Source organism: Nilaparvata lugens, chromosome 1, assembly GCF_014356525.2.
Source record: "Nilaparvata lugens isolate BPH chromosome 1, ASM1435652v1, whole genome shotgun sequence".
Lineage (NCBI taxonomy): Eukaryota > Metazoa > Arthropoda > Insecta > Hemiptera > Delphacidae > Nilaparvata > Nilaparvata lugens.
Window position 1 is genome coordinate 85435516 of NC_052504.1, and position 21714 is coordinate 85457229.

The following is a 21714-nucleotide window of genomic DNA, read 5'->3' on the forward strand; positions in this document are numbered from 1 at the left end:
CAAAATTATATCATACTCGTTCTTCACGATTATTCTTGAATGTCTTACTGGGTTGAGAAGTATAGATACAAAAGTACGGTATAAAATTAAGCATGTAGTATTTATTCTTCATGATAAGTAGTTGCTGAAAATCTTGAATGTAAAATTGCAAACCTATTCATGAATTTCCTATGCGAATTAAGGTTTTGTTTGTCATTCTAAGTTGGAGGCAACTTAATATTTTTTATTTCAAGGATGTAGTAATAAACATTTAAAAAATAAAATATTACATTTCGAGTGGTATGTAGTAAAGTCATTTTTATTGTGGCTTCATCCAATTGATGAAAAATTTGAAGTCATGTTAATGCAACAGGCCAATATCAAAAATCAAAATTTCAGAATGAAAGTAAAGATTCGGTAATAGAGTTTGATTTGTTTTTCAAAACGCTATTTTATTACTTATTCGTGGTACAAAACATAAAAAATGATCATAAAAATACTGTGGAATCATGCTTTTTAATTGGCGAAGACATTAGTGTATTAATATTCTATGAAAATACTGTAATTATTTTTCAGCTCTGAGCCAATTTGAAAATAATTGAAACTCTAGTAAAATGTTTGGGATGCGATACAGATTTCACTTTTTATTAGAATTTGCTTTGATTTGTTGGTATGATAATATATCTTTACACAAAATTCTTGTATACTATGATTAACTTGAATTTTCCTCACCTTTCCAACATGTCTTTTAAAAAAATATATTTTAAACATAAAATATACAATTTATAACTAATCTTAATTTTCTATCAACCTAATCTCCAGCTTCTTTATCTTATTCAATTTCATTTATTAGTTTTCTGTGTTATCAATTGGCTCGTATCTTTTTTTTAAAGTTAGTTATTTTGACATATTTGACATTAAATGAACAAACAATTTTCAGCCTAATCGGAATGTTTGCTAAAATACTCACCTTTGCACGATTTTGATAATTATTGTGATGTTTTATTACAAAAAGAGTACAAATACGCTATGCTATATTAGCCTATACCAATGATTTTATAAATATTAGAGATTAGCCCAATAATCCAAAGAACTTATAGATTCGTGAAAAATAATAATTTTCTTTTTCCCCAAGTTTGATGAAAGAGTATAGCCTTGCATTTTTTTGAAAATATTAACAATATTTCATTTTCTCTTTATTACAGACTGGGTTCAGCTTTAAGAAGCTATGGGCATTTACGGGTCCTGGCTTCCTTATGAGCATAGCCTACCTTGATCCAGGAAACATAGAATCTGATCTTCAGTCCGGTACGCAAGCTAAGTATAAGGTAAGAGCTGACTGTTGGATTTCAACTTTATTCAGTACTTCTACTACTCTTTTGTCTGAATACAATTCATAACTTTTGCTATTGTTACTGGTGTGTAAATACAACCATTTAGCTGTGTTGAAATGAGTACAATCAGCATCTGCTAGGATGAAACAGCAAATAATGCTAGTTTCAAATGTTATTGCTCATTGTATTCAATGATTGGATACGCTCTTATTTGGATCATTTGATTGTACTTTATGTTGAATTGAAAACGTACTAAAGTGTTTTATACGCCTCGTTTATTTATTTCACGTGTTGTTGTTTCCTGTATTTTCGTCTTTATTCCCTGATTTTTCCACGAAGAACTATTATTCAATGGCACAAAATGATAGCCTTGATTCCAATTCAAATTTGAAAATTATTAAGCACCTCAATGAAAGACACGTTCCACAAAGCTTTAAAACGATCAGATTGTATGAAATTTAATCATCAAGAATAGTATTATTACAGCAGTCAAATGGTAACCGATTATAGTGAGGTCCACGTTATAATGACAGTGTTCGATTAGCAATGGTATTGCAATCCTTGTCTATTATTCAACAAAGCGGATAGAGTTATCTCTTTCTCGCTTTGCTCTGTTGCCAGATAATCTATGAATAATTAATAATTAGTTAACAAAATATTTCATCTTAATAATGAAAGTTCATTATGAAATTATTGAGAAATATAATTTCTTGCTTATTAAAATATAATTGATTATTTTAAACAAGAATGAACAGTTAATATTACATGAATAAACCTGTATCAGCTACCGTCTATAGAAGACAGCCGTCATTGAAAAGATAGAGGATCGGCAACGTTGTTCTCTTATCTTTCTTCACTGCCATTATAACGTGCTCACTATGATAGTACTGACATAGATATATTATAATTTTAATACTAGTATGGGTGGTTACTGGTTCAAAATATTTTTTCAGAAAGCTTTAAACAGTCATGAAAACTCAAAAATGTAAGTTTTATCATTTTTATTTATTTTTTTTATTCTAGTTGATTTCGTTATGATTAATTGATTAAACTTCCTGGTTGGCAAAAAAGGTTTAAGTACCCCAATACACGGTCAAGTTTTTCATTAAAGTTTCGGCTCTTTATCAGATTTGTGCTAGGCTGTTATATATCTGATGAAAGATAACCTATTGTACCATCTTTAATAGATCAAATATTTTACCTTGTAATGGAGCCCTAATAGGGAATTAAATCTTTGATAAAAGTTGGCCAAATATCTATGATAATAAATGTAAACATATGACTGTAATGGAGCCCCAAGGGCCAACTCGTATTGAAGATTTATTCTCTACTAGGCTACTTGCTGGCCCGGCGAACTTCGTACCGCCAAATAGTTAAATGCATCTTATGACAAACTTTAGCTGGGTGCACACCTGAAGGGGCGCGATGCGGCATTTTATTTATATAGATAATTTTCCAATTGCAAATATGCAAAATATGAACTGCTATATGGGATTTAAAATAAATAATTTACTAAAAATCAATTAATTCCAAACACCGAAGACAGCACACTTATTCGAAACAAAACAATGTCTTTAGAGCTTGTAAGTCTTTAACCTGAGGCCGCACTGCTGGATGGTTACACACAGAACAGTCTTTTTGTTTTTAGTCGGGGTGTTTAGAATAAAATACATGGGCGGTTATGGAGCAGCACACTCTCTTGTGCTAATACCAACGGCTGTTGTATGACGCAATTATTATAACAGCTGATTTTTATTTCCTTGTATGGCCAGCTCACAAATCTTCTCCCATAAGGATTACATGTAAACTTTGAAGGACCGTAGGAAAGAGTCCTGAAGTCGGATTATAAATTTGATTAGCCTTAAACCTGGTCCTGAACATAACGAAAACAACTAAACAAATCATCAAATCCGGTGCACACATAAAAAATTTATTGAATGTCAAAATTTAAGGCTCGATTATTATGTATATAGATTAGAATCAGACACGTTTTAGTCCATCATTTCATAGAAGATATGGCATATTACACCATTGAAAATTGTTAATCAAAGATTTGATCAAATATATGACCGTGTAAAATGATGTCAAATAAAGAGTTCTACTCTTTGTTTCTAGAAGTTATCTACTCATCTACATATTTATTTTCTGTTCTGAATATGTTAATTGTTAATTTGTTTCCATTATAATGTAGTGTTAGTATGCAATGGGTCTTGCAAGACCTGGCAATACATTGGCATTTGTGATGAGGAATCAATAAAAATATTTAAATAGAAGTCATTTTGACACTTGAAAATGGCACGAGTGCTCGAAACTAGTTGTGTTTATATAAAAAAGTAAAAGAGGGTAGGCTACTAGCATAGCCACCTCTAATACAAGGCCGCGGCCTACGATATTGCAACGTCGCAGTGTAGGCTTAGAATCTAATACATGATTGGTGAAAAATATTTTTAAAAATACCAGCTGATCTTTTTCACCAATCATGTATTAGATTGTAGGCCTACACTGCGACGTTGCAACATCGTAGGCCGCGGCCTTGTATTAGAGGTGGGTATGCTACTAGTCTTCTTTTTCTTCTTCCTTTCAAGGATTAGGCATTACTGTCTGTTCCGAACCTCTGTGCCTCTAAAAATCAATCCACGTTTTCCTAGGACGTCCGCAAACTCTTCTTCTATAATGAGGTCCACGTTATAATGGCAGTGGAGAAAGATAGAAGAAAAATGTTGCCGAACCTCTGTCATGTAATTGTCTTCTATAGGCTGATACAGGTTTATTGATGTAATATTAACAGTTCATTCTCGTTTAAAATAATCAATTATATTTTATTTAGCAAAAATGATATTTCCCATAATTTCATAATCAAGATAAAATATTTCTTAATTAATTATTAATTCTACACTGTTAAAAGACGATCTGGCAACAGAGCAAAGTGAGAATGAGATAGCGCTATCCGCTTTGTTGAATGGTAGACAAGGATAGCAGTACCAATCCTAATCAAATAGTGTTATTATAACGTGGGCCTCACTATAGCTAATTCTATAATAATTGAACGGTCTTATTTCGTGGTTTGCAATTTCTATGTTTGTTTGCAATCTCTTGTTCTAGTAATTTCTAGCTATTTCTATAATAATTGAACGGTCTTATTTCGTGGTTTGCAATTGCTATGTTTGTTTGCAATCTCTTGTTCTAGTAATTTCTATAATAATTGAACGGTCTTATTTCGTGGTTTGCAATTGCTATGTTTGTTTGCAATCGCTTGTTCTAGTAATTTCTATAATAATTGAACGGCCTCGCTTTGTGGTTTGCAGTTGCTATGGGTGTTGCTGGGCTCGACGATTCTCGGACTGATAATGCAGCGACTGGCGGCCCGACTGGGCGTGGTGACAGGCCTGCACCTGGCCGAGATGTGCTACCGTCAGTACCGCAAGTGGCCACGCCTCTTCCTCTGGATCATGATGGAGATCGCCATCATTGGATCGGACATGCAGGAGGTCATCGGCACGGCCATCTCGCTCTACCTGCTCTCTAATAAACTGTAAGCACCTATAGTAAGATTCTCTCTCAACTCTATTCTTTCTAGCTCAATCTACTCCCAAATTATTTGTAAGTACCTTTAGTGATAAACACTTTCAACTCTATTCTAATCTAGCTCTATGTACTCCCAAATTATTTGTAAGTGCACTTTCAAATTTATTCTATCTAGCTCTATCTACTCTCAAATTATTTGTTAAATACTTATTGTGTACTTAACACAATAACTACTTACACTATTAACACTCTTACCCCCAGTTTTTCGTACGTCGGTTAACGTTTAATCACGATTAAATGCCATACTTTAATCGAGATTAGTGCTAACCGATGCATTTTGGTTGCACAAAACAGAAATCTCAAACAATAACGCCGATTAAACTAACCGGCGTAAACAATTTTTAATTCTGATTAGTTGGCACCATTTTAACCGCGATTAGTTGAAACGTAGAAGGTTTGGTTGCACAAAGGTAAAAATCGAAAATTAACGCCGGTAAAAGATTTTTAACAAGCCATTCACGGGGAATTAAATCCAACTAACGCCGATTAGGTACCAACTAAGCTGTCTTACAATTGGTTTTTGGTAAAAAAACTATAGAATTCAAAGTATGAGCTAAATATATGCATAAAATTCATCCGTTGATAAAATAGAGAACTGTATTTAGCTGATATTAGCATTCAAGATTATATTCTGATTTTTGAGGTTAGTTTTCGATCTGGTTCGTCTGCAGATAGCACTGGACACTAGCAACAGACAGAACATTTTTATGGTTCATGCCTATTGAATGGTCACCGCTTCAATAACATAACCTCAATTTTGTGGCATTTGTTCACAATAATAACATCTGTCGGTTAAATTACAGTGTTGCCAGACTGTGAAACCGTTGAAATCTTGGTTAGTTAACCGGAAAACTTAATCGGGATAAAAACTAACCGATCTTTGTGGAACAAAAATTAATCCGTAAAACTAACGCTGATTTGTTAATCAGCGTTAATGTCCATATTTTGCAGACAAACTGGCCCTTAGCATTATTCTATCTGATGCACTTTCAACACTTTATCCACTTTTAACACTATTCTATCTGCTTTCAATTAAATTGTAAGAACGTATTATGAGATCTACTTTCAACTGTCAGCATAGTTCAAAAAGAACACATTTTCATGTAATTTATAAAGATTCATGGCAAAATCGAATCTCGCTATACTCCCAAATACTTCCACACTCATTCAAATAGTCAATATCATTCCTTTGTTTACTAAACAAATTCTGCAATAATAGAATAATTGGTTCAGTCAAGAAACAATTGGTTCAGTCTACAATAGTAGAATCGATTCAGTAACAACAAGTTCCTCTAATGGCAGTTGTTCAAATGTTAACGCTCAAGTCCCATATGCAAAGTGACAGCTTAAACGGATAATGATTAGCTGTAGGTTTAAACCATTTATGAAACATATTATAATAAATACATCAAGTAATCGTGGTTGAGCGTGGTTAATCGTAGATGATGCGTTTGTTTCACTATCTATAACTTGAATTTTTTCCTATATTGAAACATTCAATCAAACACGCTATGTTCTATGTGCCGGTTGCACAAAAGCCGGTTAAGTTTTAATCGTGATTAATTCCAAGAGAACCAATCAGAGAAGCCGTGTTTTCAAAAAAGCCTTCTCTGATTGGTTCTCGAGAAATTAATCACAGTTAAAATTTAACCGTCTTTCCTACAGGGCCTAAATCTTACAAATCAATATGATTTCTTCTTTTCAGCATTCCATTGTGGGCCGGCGTACTTATAACCGTAATAGATACATTTTCGTTTTTAATGCTCGACAAGTATGGATTGCGAAAACTCGAGTTCCTATTTGCAATCCTTATAGCTGTGATGGCTGTCACATTTGGATACGAGGTGAGTAGCGATTATGTCATTCTAATTTGCACATTATTTTTCTGATTTTTCTTATCATATATTATTGTTTTTTTCACTGTTTGCTCTTTCTCCTCCGTTTGCATCTTACTCTGAATTGTAGGATTCTCATTTCTTAATTCAATCATTAAAGACTCTGTTTCTGATGTTTTCTTTAAAGAAATGTTTCATTCCCAACATATGAGAAATATTTCACTAAAGCATTGTTCGTGATAAACTCTTATATTGTTTTTCTATATCCTCGTAATAAACTTCTTTTGATATCGATTATGAAAACTGTAATTTGACGATCAAGAGCTGATTGTAAGGGTAATCATGAAGAAATATCGAGAAAAAAACATTCACCTGTTATAATTTTACCTCTTAAGGTAGATACATCACTTAGGAGTTAGGAACAAAACATAGTGGAGGGGCAAAGGTAGAGTGTATCACAGTAGGTAGCTGAGAATGTTGAAAATGATGCATGTATTAAAATGTATCAGAACTTTGAAAGTGGTGAAGGTAGTGTAGAAGGTGGAAGGAAGCGGATACATTTAGAGACATGCATTAATTTTTAAACATTTCCAGCTACCTTCTCTGCTACTCTCCTTCTCTGCTGGTCCACTGTGTTTTGACCCCTTGGTAGCGACCAGAATAACATTCAAGTAATGCTCTATTCTTCATAGAGTAACTAAAATTTTAATTCTTGCAATTCATGAAGGAAAAATAATCATGGAATGAAAATTTCATGAAGTGAACAACTACAAGACTTAACCTATTTCGGACTATGTTTAACGTTATCTAAATTTGGGAGAGGAATATCACAAGGTTACCTTATTTTTTCTCTCCCTATCATTTTTGATGATGTACTTATTGTATGAATCAATAAAGAATAATTAGGAATGGAATAAAGAATTAGGATTCGAAATCATTCGAAATATATAGGGTTAGCCAGTGAAATGGAAAGATTTAATTAAGTGAGTAATTCTTTAAGAAAAATAATTTTATTATTTCATGGCTATAAATATAAAGAAAAAAGGTAGCCATTTACTGTACAGTAAGTGAAAAATTGATTTTTGAATATAATATTTACTAAATGGTCCTCCATTGAAATCTATGCACTGATGCAGCCGGGCCTGGATTTTCTCATGTAATTTTGCCGCATATTGACTGATATTCATTCGATTTCGTCCCGAACTCGTTTTTGTTGGGCTAAAACAGTTTTAGTTGGATCGTTCTGAAAAAACATTTTTTTTAAGTAACCCCATAAAAAATTCCCAGACTGACAAGTCTAGTGAGCGAGGGGCCAAGGCATATCCCTGTTTCAGGAAACGAAGTCGCCTGGAAACAAAGCATTCATAGCAAATCTTGCAGTGTGCGTTGTTGCCCCATCTTGTTGGAACATTGTGTGCTCATTCACTGGAAAACGGCCGAGGTGGCGTAAGAAAGTTCTGGATCATTGCAACGTAACGCATAGAGTTAACAGTCACAGCACTTCCATCGACATCCTCAGGGAACATCTGCAGCAGTGCATAGATTCCGATGGAGGACATTTGGCAAAATATGTTATATTCAAAAATTGATTTTTTAACTTATTGTACAGTAAATGGCTAATTTTTTCTTCATATTCATGAACATTAATATTAGAATTACTTTTCTTAAAGAACTAGATACTTATTTAAATCTTCTCGTTTCACTGTCCCTGTATATAGAATAAATAAAATACTGATGAAAACATAACATTTTATTAAATATACTTTGAGATAGATCATATCCCGTTTTAATATAAAGCCATATACACATGTTAATAGATATATCTTTTGCTTTTGTTCTTAGTTCATCGTCGTAAAACCGGACGGCTTGGAGATAATGAAGGGTCTTGTCTATCCAAGATGTGACAGCACAATTTTACTGCAGGCTGTGGGAATAGTTGGAGCAGTTATAATGCCTCACAACCTCTACCTCCATTCTGGATTAGTAAAGGTAAGTGAACAGTGATACACTTGAAGATATGTATAGCCTACACATGCTACTAACTGAAAAAAAACTTTAAGTAACGAAAACTAAAATAAATATTGTAACAATCAAACTTCGTTCAAGTACAAAATTATTTTCATATATTTTTATTTTTCAGTCAAGAGAAATCCAGAGGTCGAAGCCAGAGAAAGTAAGAGAAGCCAATATGTACTTCTTTATCGAAGCGTCAATAGCGCTGGCTGTTTCTCTGGTCATCAATGTGTTTGTTGTATCTGTGTTTGCACATGGTCTCTATGGCAAAACTAATGCTGATGTGGTAAGTACGAGCTAAAAGTCAATAGAATTTATTAAAATTAATCTATGATTTAAAAACATGTTACTCTCAATCTGTGATTCGAATACATTTATCGAATTCTATCGATTATTTGAAATTATATATTATTATTCTACATCACTTCTGATCATCCATACACAATCATACAATAAATTGTGATCAAGATTAATAATAAACTCATAAAATTCTAAATCAATTTCAAAACGACCTGAGGTGTATGATCATCCATCAAAGTGATTTCAATATTAAAAATTTTGATTGTTCTCCTTTTGAGGTGACCTAATCCGATTTTTCCAATAATATTCCATTTTAATCTACCAGGCAAAGTAATTCTTTATTTTTTAACATCATTTTCTGTTATCGTATTTTTTCAATTGTGTTTTTTGTTTTCAGAGGCAAGTTTGTTTAGCGAACCACAACGAGTACTTTGATAGTTTCAAGGTAGGTAAATATTACTTCATATTTTTATTTTTCATAATTATTAATTCATAACTATGTGTAGCTGACAACATCTCTTTCATTTCACCCTAATATAGAGAAATTCCACAATATCTCTGTTCATAGTGTACATTGTAATTAAATACAATGTGCTTAACGCATTTATCATGATGCTAATTTTAATATTATCATCAAAACTCATGTCTCAAGTCTGACTTTATAAATGCATGGACATTTCCTATTACAAATGAATTGATAAGGCTAAGCCGCTAAGGAATTGGAAATCATCAAGTTACGATAAAACTAGATTGAAAATCTATTTTTCTACATAGGATATAGATCATGGATTAAATAAAGCTTTGTTTCCACTGAGTCATTGAATCCGAACTATTGCTGAAATATAAACAGGTTAAAATAATTTGATCTCAAATTCACAATAAATAAAAAGACAAATTATACATATTTCCGAATAATCAAGTATTAAAACAACCTCAGTACTCAGAACAATAATTTTGTTTTAGCATCAAGTCATTCTCATTCTCATTCTCATAATTAAAAAATGAAGTAAGTTTATTAGGGCAAGTTTTTGAATTACTACATTTACTTTTGTATCTACTCTACATGCCTCAAAATTTAGTGACGACATAGGAATTTCAAGCCCGAGATTTTTTTAGCTTACTTTAATATTGTAAAATATTTCCAAGAGTTTTCTTCCAAAATTATAGTTCAATATAGTTCAATAGTTTTTATATATTAGCTTTCTTTAATATTAACTATTTTGGTAAGGGCTTCTCGTATGTAAAAATCAAAGTACCATTATTAAAAATTTTATGCCGCTCACTCTCTCGAAAATGGCATTATATGTCGAAACATGTCGTGAGTGATAAAATAAAGTTGAAAAAGTGTACTCTGATTTCTTTTAATTTTTACATTTATATTCGCTATTCATTTTTTAGTGAAATGTGACGTTGAACATAACCTTACTTTGGACAATTTACTGTATCAAATTTTGAACAGGAGAAGTTTCGGGCTAGTGCCATACTGCCATTATTGTAATCCTCGTGATTCAATGAAATACTATGTTTATGTTTTTGAAGGGACGGATTCAAGGATCCAAAGGTTCAAAGAACCTCACACGTCAACCGAAGCTTATTGTGTGTCCCAAGTATGTTAGTTGGGCAAACCAATACCTATGTCCTTTACAAGATCCAGGAGTTTTTTCCCCTATACTAACATCCCATTCATCACCTGGTTGCTTGCAACCAAGCAGAGCCCTTCTTCTAGCCCCTAGTCTATCGCAATCCAGTATGATATGCTTGGCAGTCTCTTCAGACTGATTACAAAGCCTACACATCTGACTTTCATTTCTGAGTCCAATTGTATGGAGATGTTTCCTGGAGTGGCCGTGTCCAGTTATCAGGGCAATCAACTGCTTGACCTGACATCTACCCAAACTCACCAGTCAGCTTGTGAAGCAAGGGTTTGCGTCTGCCTGCAGCCTTTTGCTAAGAGCTTGACCAGGGTGACCTTGCCATCGCTGGTGATGTAAGTCCCTGGACCATTCACTTATTGTATGGAGGGCAGTTGTTTTATTTATGTCACAGCTTGGATCTGGACCAAAGAATGGCATACTGGAACCCCGCTTAGCAAGCTCATCTGCACGCTCGATGAAATACTAGCGTTAACTCGCTCTTTGTTTTATGTTGCAGAACAATACAGAGCCTGCTAGTGTGAATATCTACAAGGGAGGTATATTTCTGGGCTGTCAGTTTGGTATTCTGGCCATGTACATATGGGCTGTCGGAATTCTAGCCGCTGGGCAGAGTAGCACCATGACTGGATGCTATGCTGGACAGTTCGCTATGGAGGTAAGTCTATATATGTGATAAAAAAATATGAGCTCAATTATTTGTAGGTACCTCAATAGTGCAATAGTGCATATACGAATAGTAACATTGAAAAATGACACAGAATCTAGGGAAGACCTTGGAATTGCAGGATTGTAAAGTGGGAAAGTTATAAATATTCTTCATGTATTTCTTCAATATACTCAGATCTATCAACAACTAAAATGTTTGATTCCTTTAAATTTCAATATACGATTCAGAAAAGCCGAATTGCAAGATAATAATGTTTTATATCATAGATCACTTCACAATTGTTAATTTTAAAGTGGGGTAAACATTTGTTTTCACATTTGAGATTTATATCCTAATCTTATAATTTATAAGATCCTAATCTTATAAACTTTTTCAAGAGATCTACATCACATTCCTTTTTTCCGTTTTATGTATTTATCAATTTGTTAATTCCATTACATATCATATAAATATGATTGGGACGATAGAACAACAGGCTTAGTCCAAAACTACATGTACCAAAATAATATGTTACGTTTTCACTGTTAATTCAAGTCCAATTTGTTTTAGGTAGAGTTGGTCTTCAACATCAACGAGTACTGTTAGATATCTTCTTATGTTAACTTTTCTCTTTGATAAACAGAATAAACAGTCTGATAAACAGAAAATCAATTAAACGAAATCAATCTATATCAACGATATCAATCTATAGCAACGATATCAATTTACTAAACCAAATTTCAGTTAGAATCCTTCAATAGAAATGTCTTTCTATGTATTTTGAAGATAGTTTAATCTACATATCTTCAATTACTTTGAAGCAATCCTAACAATTTTAAATTAAATAGCAGTATATTCTGAACTTCAAACATTGTATTTGTGATGATTTTAGGGCTTCCTGAATCTAACATGGAGCAGATGGAAGCGAGTACTGTTTACGCGTATGGTGGCCATTCTGCCCACCTTCTACATTGCTTTCTTCTCGAGGATTGAGGATCTCAGCGACATGAACGACTTCCTGAACGCCGTCATGAGTCTGCAACTGCCGTTCGCTACCATACCAACCATTGCTTTCACCAGTAATCCTCATATCATGGGCGAATTCGTCAATGGCCTGTGAGTAATCGGTCTTATTATAATAGTAATTATACCATGAGTTATAAATCAAGACCAATACATAGTATTATAATAGATAATAGTCTTGAAATTTATAAAAGTTGCTTCATAAAATGCAAGTCAATATTTTAGTAATTTCCTTCTCTTATAACCAGCTGACTAATATTATTAGATGAAATAAAAACACATAGATGAAACGATCATGGAACGTTTCTACAACATCGACCACAACTCAGTTGAAGTTTTAATATTATTAGTTTGTATTTTCTCATACAATAGGCCCCTGGAGGTAGTTTTTTTCATTATTTCTCTACATAGGTCGTAACATTACCAAGACCCGGCTGCACAAAAGCCGGTTCAATTTTAACTGTGATTAATTTCACGAGAACCAATCGTGAAGGCTTTTTTGGAAAGACAGCTTCTCTGATCGGTTTTTGTGGAATTAATTACAGTTAAATTCAACCGATTTTTGTGCAACCGGCACCTAGTCTCTTTTTCATCCACAATATCAACTCACTACTATACAGAAAGCTTTACTACAAAACATTGTGTTTTAAGGGCCAAACTACACAAAGCCTTTTTTCTGGCGTTTTCAGACTAGTCGACAGGGCAGGAAGCTCTCCGATTTGCTTATTACCAACTGATTCCCGAACGCCAACTTGATAAGCCAATTAGAGAGCTTCCTGACCTGCCGACTTGCTTCGTGTGGCTTGGCCCTAGATATTAAATATTTCCTCCACCTCAAGTCGTACTTTACTCTGGACAGAATACCATAGTATTATTTCCTTACACGGCACTAAAAGCAACAACATTTTACATTTTACATTTATTAATTGGGAAGAAATCTGACAGCACACATCGAATGTCATCGTCTGCGTGTACTATTTAGTATCAAAACATAGTGGAGCTGCAAAGGTGTAGAATAAGAAAATAGTGGAACATTCAGATACATGCATTATTTGAACACTATGGCCCGGTTGCACAAAAGCCGGTTAAATTTTAACCGTGATTAATTTCACAAGAACCAATCAGAAAAGGCCTTTTTGATAATGCTGCTTCTCTGATTGGCTCTCATGGAATTAATCACGGTTAAAATTCAACCCGCTTTTGTGCAACCGGCCATATAACTTTTCTGCTAAACTCTACCATAGAGAAGTTATGCTATCATTCCTCTATGACTCCACTGTCTCTGCTACACTAACACTCTACCTTCACCGCTTGTTTCGACTAACATTTACGTTTTGGCGTGTGCCATTGGCTTGGCATATTGTCATTGTCACATAGGTGGCATGTTTATAGGTCATGTTGGAGTCAATTATTATAATGTTTGAACCTTTAATTATTAGTGTAACGGTGGGATGATAAAATACACGTTTCATCTTTACACATTGGAGATCTAATCGCTTTATCAATTACATTTAATCTGATTATTCGGTTTTAATAATTAATTATTAAATGTAATTGATAAAGCGACTAGATTTCCAACTCACAAAATAATATTTCAATAAAATTGAATGGGTTTTGATGTCATGTATGACAATAGTTATATTCTCATAGATATTGGAGGAGGAAAAATGTTGTGTGCATTACATGACCAAAGTAATTGTTATCCCTCATAGAAAAAGTTGCACCTAATCTCAGGATGCACAAATAACTATTGTCGGTGTTTTTGCAGATGTAGCAAAGTGACAGCGGTGTGCATCTCGGCCATCGTGATTGCGATCGACATCTACTTCGTGGCTGACTCGATCAGTCATCTGAGTGAGAACTGGCTGATTGTCACATTAATCGGCATCTACAGCGTCATCTACCTGCTCATGTGTATCTACCTCACCATACACATGACTGTCAGTATGAGCTCCAGTGAGAGGTTCAGCAATAACCATGTAAGACAGTAGGCCTATTTCGTTTACGGAAACAAGATACTGATTCAAGATGCTTAAATTATATTCTAAAAGTTTTTTCATTCGCCCTGGCATTGGTACAACGAAAATACAATAAATTGAAGATTTTGGGCATGGGCTACAACTGTAAATATGTCCTGTTAATATCAGTCTCTTCTTGATGTATTAATTACATTATATTCAAATTAGTCACATCAAGTCAAAAACCAAATTTAGTTTAAAAAGGTAGAAACCACTTAGGGCCGGTTTCCAAGCTTGGGATTTGGCTAAGTTCAAGACTTTAAACAGCTGGAGTCAGAAAATTGGCTTTCAGAAACGGGACGTAGTCGCAGTCATTGTCATAGTCAAGTTTGAATTAAATTTCGAAAAACTAGAAAATTGAACACAAAATAAAATAAAGAGAAAATAGTGAAAAGTTTCAGCTATTTTGAGTTATTTAGGAATGTTCAATTTTGTCAAGGAAAAACGTTTCCAATTATAGAAATGAGAAAATAAAAACTGGGACTACTGTCATAAGAACTGCGACTACATCCCGTTTTGGAAAGCCAATTTCCTGACTCCAGCTGTTTCAAGTCTAGAACTTAGCTAAATCTTGAGCTCGGAAACCAGCCCTTAATCATTATAATTGTAAGTAAAACTATTATTCTATAAAATTGTAGTAAATTTTGTCAATGGCCATGAGCATTGTATCGGAAATTATTATTTTTTTTAATATGTCGTTAAATACGTACAAATCTGTACAATAAGCTTCGTCATTGAAAATAGATAGGCCTCGTCGAAACAATAGAATAAAACTTTGCAGACTAACGAACTTGACATGTTGCAACGATGAAACTTGAATTGAATCGTCATGAGCATTGTATTGGAAAATTTCATTTTATTTGTCATATGTCATTAAATAAAAATCAGTACAATAGGCTTCGTCGTTGAAAACAAATAGGCTTAGTAGAAACAATAAGATTGGCAAACTTGACATGTTAATCGTCAATGTATTAATCAATGAAGTGATGATATACTCTGTCTCTAATCGATTTTTGAACTGATTTCAATGAGGAATGCAATATCAACGGAAACTGAACAAGTACACCTCATCATACACTCATCAAGTAATAAATATAGTTTTATCATCCTGAAAGTATATTAATTATGTAATCGTTATGTGGTTTGAAGATGAAACTTGATAGTCAAATTAGTATGATTCTACTATTTTGTATAATTTTTTTTGCTGAGAATGATTCTCAACTAAACCTTGAGCTTATGTGTGGGTAATGGAAGGGGTGGTGATGCGAGGTAAGAGAAATATTAATATCGACGCATATTATTCAAATTAATAGTTATTTTTAAATATTATTTAATTAGTTTAATTTGTTTGTTCGCAGCTTATCACAAAGTACATCAGTGTCGATCCACTAGTCGACTACCATCTCGACCAAGACAATGTATCGAATTCAAGGTAAAATTAGTTGTAAACAATGTGCCATTATATTTATTTTGTTCTCCCAATCAATATTCGTAATAATTAGTATTGGATACTTTTGCAGATCTTCACAGTATCAGATCCTAACAAGATCCATAGTAGAAATACGCATTAGACGACGAGAGTCTTGTTTTAATATTGTGATTATAAGTAAAACTCAATTTCTCGGCATGTACATATCAGAAGTTCAATAGCTTCCTAATTTAAGTTAGTTTTATTTAATTAGTACTATAGAATTATTCTATTATTTTCAATGCTCAGTAATCTTCAAACTGTGTTGCAAATGGCATTCTCTCAATTGTGTTACCTCTATTGTCCGAATAAGTATTGAATTAATTATGATTTGATGAGTGGAATCGACTTCCAAATATCAAATTTTGATTACTGTAAAAAATAATCTATACATTCTTAAAAAAAGGTTTCAACTAGAAAAATCTTAGAAAGTTAACTAGCAACTGGTAATTTTGTTTCTCAACAAAATTATATTTTTAAAAGTATCTTAATAGGTACATTAATTAGTCTCTTAACTTGGAAAATAATAATATTTATCCAGCCTACATTTTTTTATAATTTCTAAAAAATATAAATGCAATAGTTAATAATTGGATGGTCCAGTAGAAATTGTCTGATTCCTTATCATTTTCAATATTTAATTATAAACTTTCATATTATGTACTTTATAATTAAAGTACATATTTTAAATTTTCTTCAAGACCCTACAGTTATAAACTCAAACTAAAAAAAAATAAATCTAGGTATTAACTTAAAGCTTTAAAGCCAATATTTTTGTCTTTTGGCTTCCAGCATAATATGCTAAATCAATTGAATTTATCCGTAGTGGTAAAAATATTCTAGTTCAAATGATATCCTAGCATAGAGAAAGCTAGTTCATGTATGATTATTCTATGATACTAGGTAGTAATATTTTTATAGTAGAAATACTGTAACTGATTCTTTAAATATCTCGCATGATCGTTGCTAATTGTAGAAAACCTGTGTTGTTGGAATTTTTTATATTTACTTTCCACTTTTATTGTAGTATGTTCCAATAGATATATTAATATTTAGTAGTATGATAGATTATTATGAATTTGTATAATGTTTAGAATATTATTTCTTTCAAATTAAGTTAGTAAAAAAAATTTCATTTGTTGTGATTTTTCTTCCCTTAAACTCTATTAAATAGCGTGGATGTGTAGTTTTGACTTCAGTTGAATCTTTTATGTATTTTTTGCTTTTAAAGTACTTAGCTGTGCTATTTTTAGCATTATCATATTTTCCATTTTTTTCAACTAATCTTATCGCATTTTATTTGTGTTTTAACAATGTAATGTGTATTGTATTCGTCTGTTGTTCCTAATATTTACTTTGTTTTGTTATTGTACTAATTCATTTCATAAAAATCATCCATTCATCTTTAGTTGTTTCTTTTTATTTATACCTTTTTTGCTTATTAACCTTTTATTAACACAATTGTCTTCCACATTGATAATGATCTGTAGTTGTAGCTTTCTTTTTCGGGTTCTAACGCTGGTATTTTTTTTAAACAGAATACTTTATTCTCCAATTTATAATTAATCGTAGGACCATTGTGATTTAATGGGACTTAACTTGGTGGTTAGTATAGTTATAGTATTTCTAAAGTTTACCTTATTTCACTGTAGCATGTTCCATTTTCTCATGGTTCACCATGGTTTTCGCATCGGGAAAAGTTTCCAATATTAGTGCTTCTCCAAAAAATTATCTCTCTTTCCTATTTAATTGAGTATAAATTCGTGAATGTTATTTAATTTTTATTGAATAATTTTCAACCATGTTGTTATATATTTTTCATACTGTCCATAAAAGTAAATTATGAGGAAAACCTGATACAATAATATTCTGATCACTAACTCATTAGATTCGATGAAACATGATGAAATACATTTCATCAGTGAAGCTTTTATTCTTGATATTATATTAATAATTTCCTTTTTGAGATGAATTAGTGATTATATTTTCATGAATATCAATTAACTACTGTAGAAAAACGTATTATTGAAAACGAAAAATGCAGCCTGCAAGGCAAAAGTAAAAGTATTAACTTTAACAATATAATGAACAATCTTGGTTTGTTCTTTGTCCTGAACAAGCTGATACTGAAAAAGTTAGTTTCAGCAAACTTGGCAACACATAAGGTAAGTTTGAAATTGATGATGATGATGTTGTTCAAGTACAGTTTTACTACAAGCCTACACTCTATTAACAAAATAGCCAATTATTATACTTGTGGGAGTTTGAAGATCATCATTGAAACAAAATTGTTGTAAAAACAAGATAATGTGCTTTGTTGGATAAACTGGATGGTACATGTGAATTTATGCAGTAGGAATAAGCTACCCACACACTATATTTGTATAATAATATTATATGTACCTTATGAACTTTCACGTTCAGTGTGCAACTTATATCCGCTGCCTTTATCTGAGAGTGTTAATAAGTCATAAATATGCACCAAGATTTTGTCAATGAATGTGGGATTAGCCTACTGAAGATGTTACTTGATATTAATGACATCTAATTATTTTGTGAGATTAATAAAACAATAGATGTGTTGAGATTTCTGAAACATACTGCTGCCAAGTTATTTCAATATTCAGAAGTATAAAATCAAATGTTTAATTATTATTAATTCGCTAACAAATATGGCACACAAATGAAGTAGCTGCCTGGAAAAAAGTAAATATTATTTTCATTCAAGTGCGCAGTAGTTTTTTTAATAATTATCACAGATATGTTGATAATATTGCAATTCCTCTTACAACTGAATAGATTGAAACCCCTCTCCACAAAATATTATACTTGTAGTTTCCTATTTAAACATCAATATTTTAAATTGTTCTACAATATCTCATCCAGAATGACAGATTTGATCATATCAACTTCATTTTATGAGATGGAATGCCTTTTATTTATTTTTTTATTCGTGGATACAATCACAAATCATATAAATATGATTGGGAAGGAACAATAGGCTAGGCCCAAAACTATTCCTTCCCAAATTTTGATAATGTCCAAAAAAGTAGGTTATATTTCTAATACAAAAAGTGATATTCTTATATAGTAATGTCTCTTTCCTGACGCTAAGACTTATCGTCCGATTCTCAATTCAAAAGATATAATAAATTATAAAACTAATTAACTTCAATGCTTATTCAATCAATTCTGAAAGTTTAAAGTTAATCTCACTTTAATTCATTTTTTTATTTTATATAATATATGTTCAATGAGTAAACTTGAACATAAATAGCATAGTAAAGGATTTATAGATAAAGCTTGCTGTGAGGTGCATTCATTCATTTATCGCAATAGGTGTTATTATTAGGGAGGCCCACATCGAAGCTAGTCTGGTTTTGCTAACTCGGACATTGTAAATAATTAAATGTTGCTCTGTATTTGTATTGCTTTAACAATTGCATTTCTATATTTCACTGCAGCCTTGATGATCCGAATCTGTCCATATAAGGTGGTGAGAAAATGGCGTTGGTGGTTGGTGATGGTGGAGCATTTATTGCTATTTCTAAATAAAGAAACAATTAGCTCGCTTTCACAGGTAATTCACTGCTGATTCTTCATATTTTCAAGCATGACTGGTAATTCTCTATCTTTTTCTACTTTTCCCCATTTCATCACACTTCAACCTCTGTTTTCTGCATTATTATCACACTTTTGTTTCTCAATTAGTATCTGCAACTCGCCGTCAACTTTTTTCAATAATTCATCTTGAGCTTCAAATTCATGCTTCTGTATCTTATTCGGCATCATAGGAAATGACATTTGGGGTTTTACCGCAAGGCGGAACATCCTTACCAGGATCTCTCTGACAATAAAAAAAACCATTCACATAATAATAATCTTTAAATAATGATACCGTAAAGTCTCGATCATCTAACCCTCTCAATTTTTAGATGATGAAGTCTTTGCTATCAGAATACATATGTTATCATGCATTATTATACATGATAAAAAATACATTCCGTTGAGTTCTGACTGATGGATGAAACACCGTCCTATTCAGTTATCGCAACCGCGGCCTGTTTAGGTGATATAATCGAACTCTACTGTACTTTCATTTTAATACTGTATTGTTACACACTCCCCCTCCAATTATTGAGATAGTTAACAATAATTATTATTAAATAACGTTGTTATCGTGGTTTACTTTTGTTTTTAACTCATCCATTCTTACTCTTCTATGAGTTACATTGGATACCATACAAGTTTTTTATACATGCACCAGAACTTTACAAGTCAGGGTTTAAAGGAGACAAAACAGCAATCTTTTTAAAAATTACTTTTTGACTGTTTTATAGAGAATCTGATTTCAAAGAAAAAAAGTTTAGTAACCTTTCCTTCTACAATCCACCCAAACCTCACAAATCAGGATTTAAAGCAGACAAAACAGCAATGTTTTAAAAAAATACTTTTTGACTGTTTTGTCTCCTTTAAATCCTGATTTGTGAGGTTTGGGTGGATTGTAGAAGGAAAGGTTACTAATTTTTTTTTCTTTGAAATCAGATTCTCTACAAATACAAAATACCGGTCAACAATACGGTACTGTACCGTATATCCATTTATATTCCTTTAAAGATGAATAATTTGAGCTTTATTAAGCATATTTTGCTCACCATTTCGATAATTATCAAACTTATAGACTTCCAAGTGTTTCCATTGAATTGCAGCTGATTTTACATAATATTTGATCACTCAAGTGCCCTCATGAGGCCGCCACAAAATTATAAAATTGAATGTTTGAAGAAAATTGTAAAATCTTTCGCCAACATTATCTTGGTCTTGGTAACAAATCATTCTAGGACCCATGTCTATTGGAATTTTTTCCTCTATTTTGATGTGAGGAAACCACCTCACGACGTTTGTCGGTCTATTTCGATAACACTCTGTATATGTATTGACAGCCCACATGAAAAATAATTCATGTAGTTCAATACTTTCGAGGATGGCATATTCTTCGTTACAAGCGATTATACATTTTTGTATTTTCATTATTGGTGAGAGGACTCACCAATGGTGTGATTTATTTTACAGGTATACGTCAACGTTCAGTATAATTGACCCGGATCGAATAAAATCGTGATTTGTGATAACCACAAAAGTCAATTGGTGTCATGAGGCCAAATAGCAACCAATTGAGTGGAAAATATGAACTTTTCCTGGAACGTCATGATCGTCGTCGTCTGAGAGACAGTGGTATTGTGAAATTGCATAGACATGTTCATTTGTAAAATCTCCAAAACAGAGTATTTTTTATAATAAAAAATGTGCATAGTCAACAACTACCTGTGATTATTAGGCTTAGTTTGTTGGTGTTTAAAAACACTGACGTTTTACTGTAAAAAATCTATTTGTTGATATAATATTAGTAAGGATAAATTAATAATATTATTGTGAAATTATACGAGTATAATTTTGAGCTGAATGTGTTGATCTGTGTATGGTTGTTCCCTTAACAAGTAGACCTGCCTATTTTTTATTCAATAAGAAAGTTGATAATAGAGTGCTGCACATTTCTATATAATATGCATAACTAAAAATTATAGTTGAGAAGTCAGATACGTAATAGTTCAGTAGATAGGCCTGTAGCCCTTTTGATCAAAAATCAGTGAACGTTTCCTGCTACATGGTTGACGCTTCACGAATTAGTTTATTTTGGTTCAAAATTGATGGTTAACATTTCAAATGGCAGTCTAGAGCCATGTTGTTGTGCTCCACTTATAGGTGGTGGAAGAACGTGCTCCACCTCCATAATTATAATCGTGGAAGAAGGAAGTTATTTTCAAAGCTATGTTTTATTTCTATTTAAAAATGCATTG

General features: G+C 32.5%; 1 protein-coding gene across 9 annotated transcripts in view; it reads left to right on the forward strand.

The window, feature by feature from the left end:
* The window catches only part of LOC111046774 (protein Malvolio), a 45991-nt gene extending 24671 nt beyond the window's left edge, over positions 1–21320 (forward strand). For 5 of the 9 annotated variants that reach the window (XM_039419405.1, XM_039419407.1, XM_039419404.1 and 2 more), the window contains exons 3-13: positions 1185–1307; positions 4619–4845; positions 6604–6742; positions 8576–8722; positions 8874–9032; positions 9444–9491; positions 11198–11356; positions 12240–12463; positions 14139–14349; positions 15747–15820; positions 20930–21320. In XM_039419405.1, coding sequence (XP_039275339.1) covers positions 1185–1307; positions 4619–4845; positions 6604–6742; positions 8576–8722; positions 8874–9032; positions 9444–9491; positions 11198–11356; positions 12240–12463; positions 14139–14349; positions 15747–15820; positions 20930–20978 — 1560 coding nt within the window. In that variant the 3' untranslated portion in view covers positions 20979–21320. Of the gene's footprint in view, positions 1–1184; positions 1308–4618; positions 4846–6603; positions 6743–8575; positions 8723–8873; positions 9033–9443; positions 9492–11197; positions 11357–12239; positions 12464–14138; positions 14350–15746; positions 15821–19320; positions 19437–20929 lie in introns of all 9 variants that reach the window. The other 4 variants (XR_005570336.1, XR_005570337.1, XR_005570335.1 and 1 more) reach the window with 1 other exon arrangement.
* The last annotated feature ends 394 nt before the right edge of the window (positions 21321–21714 follow it).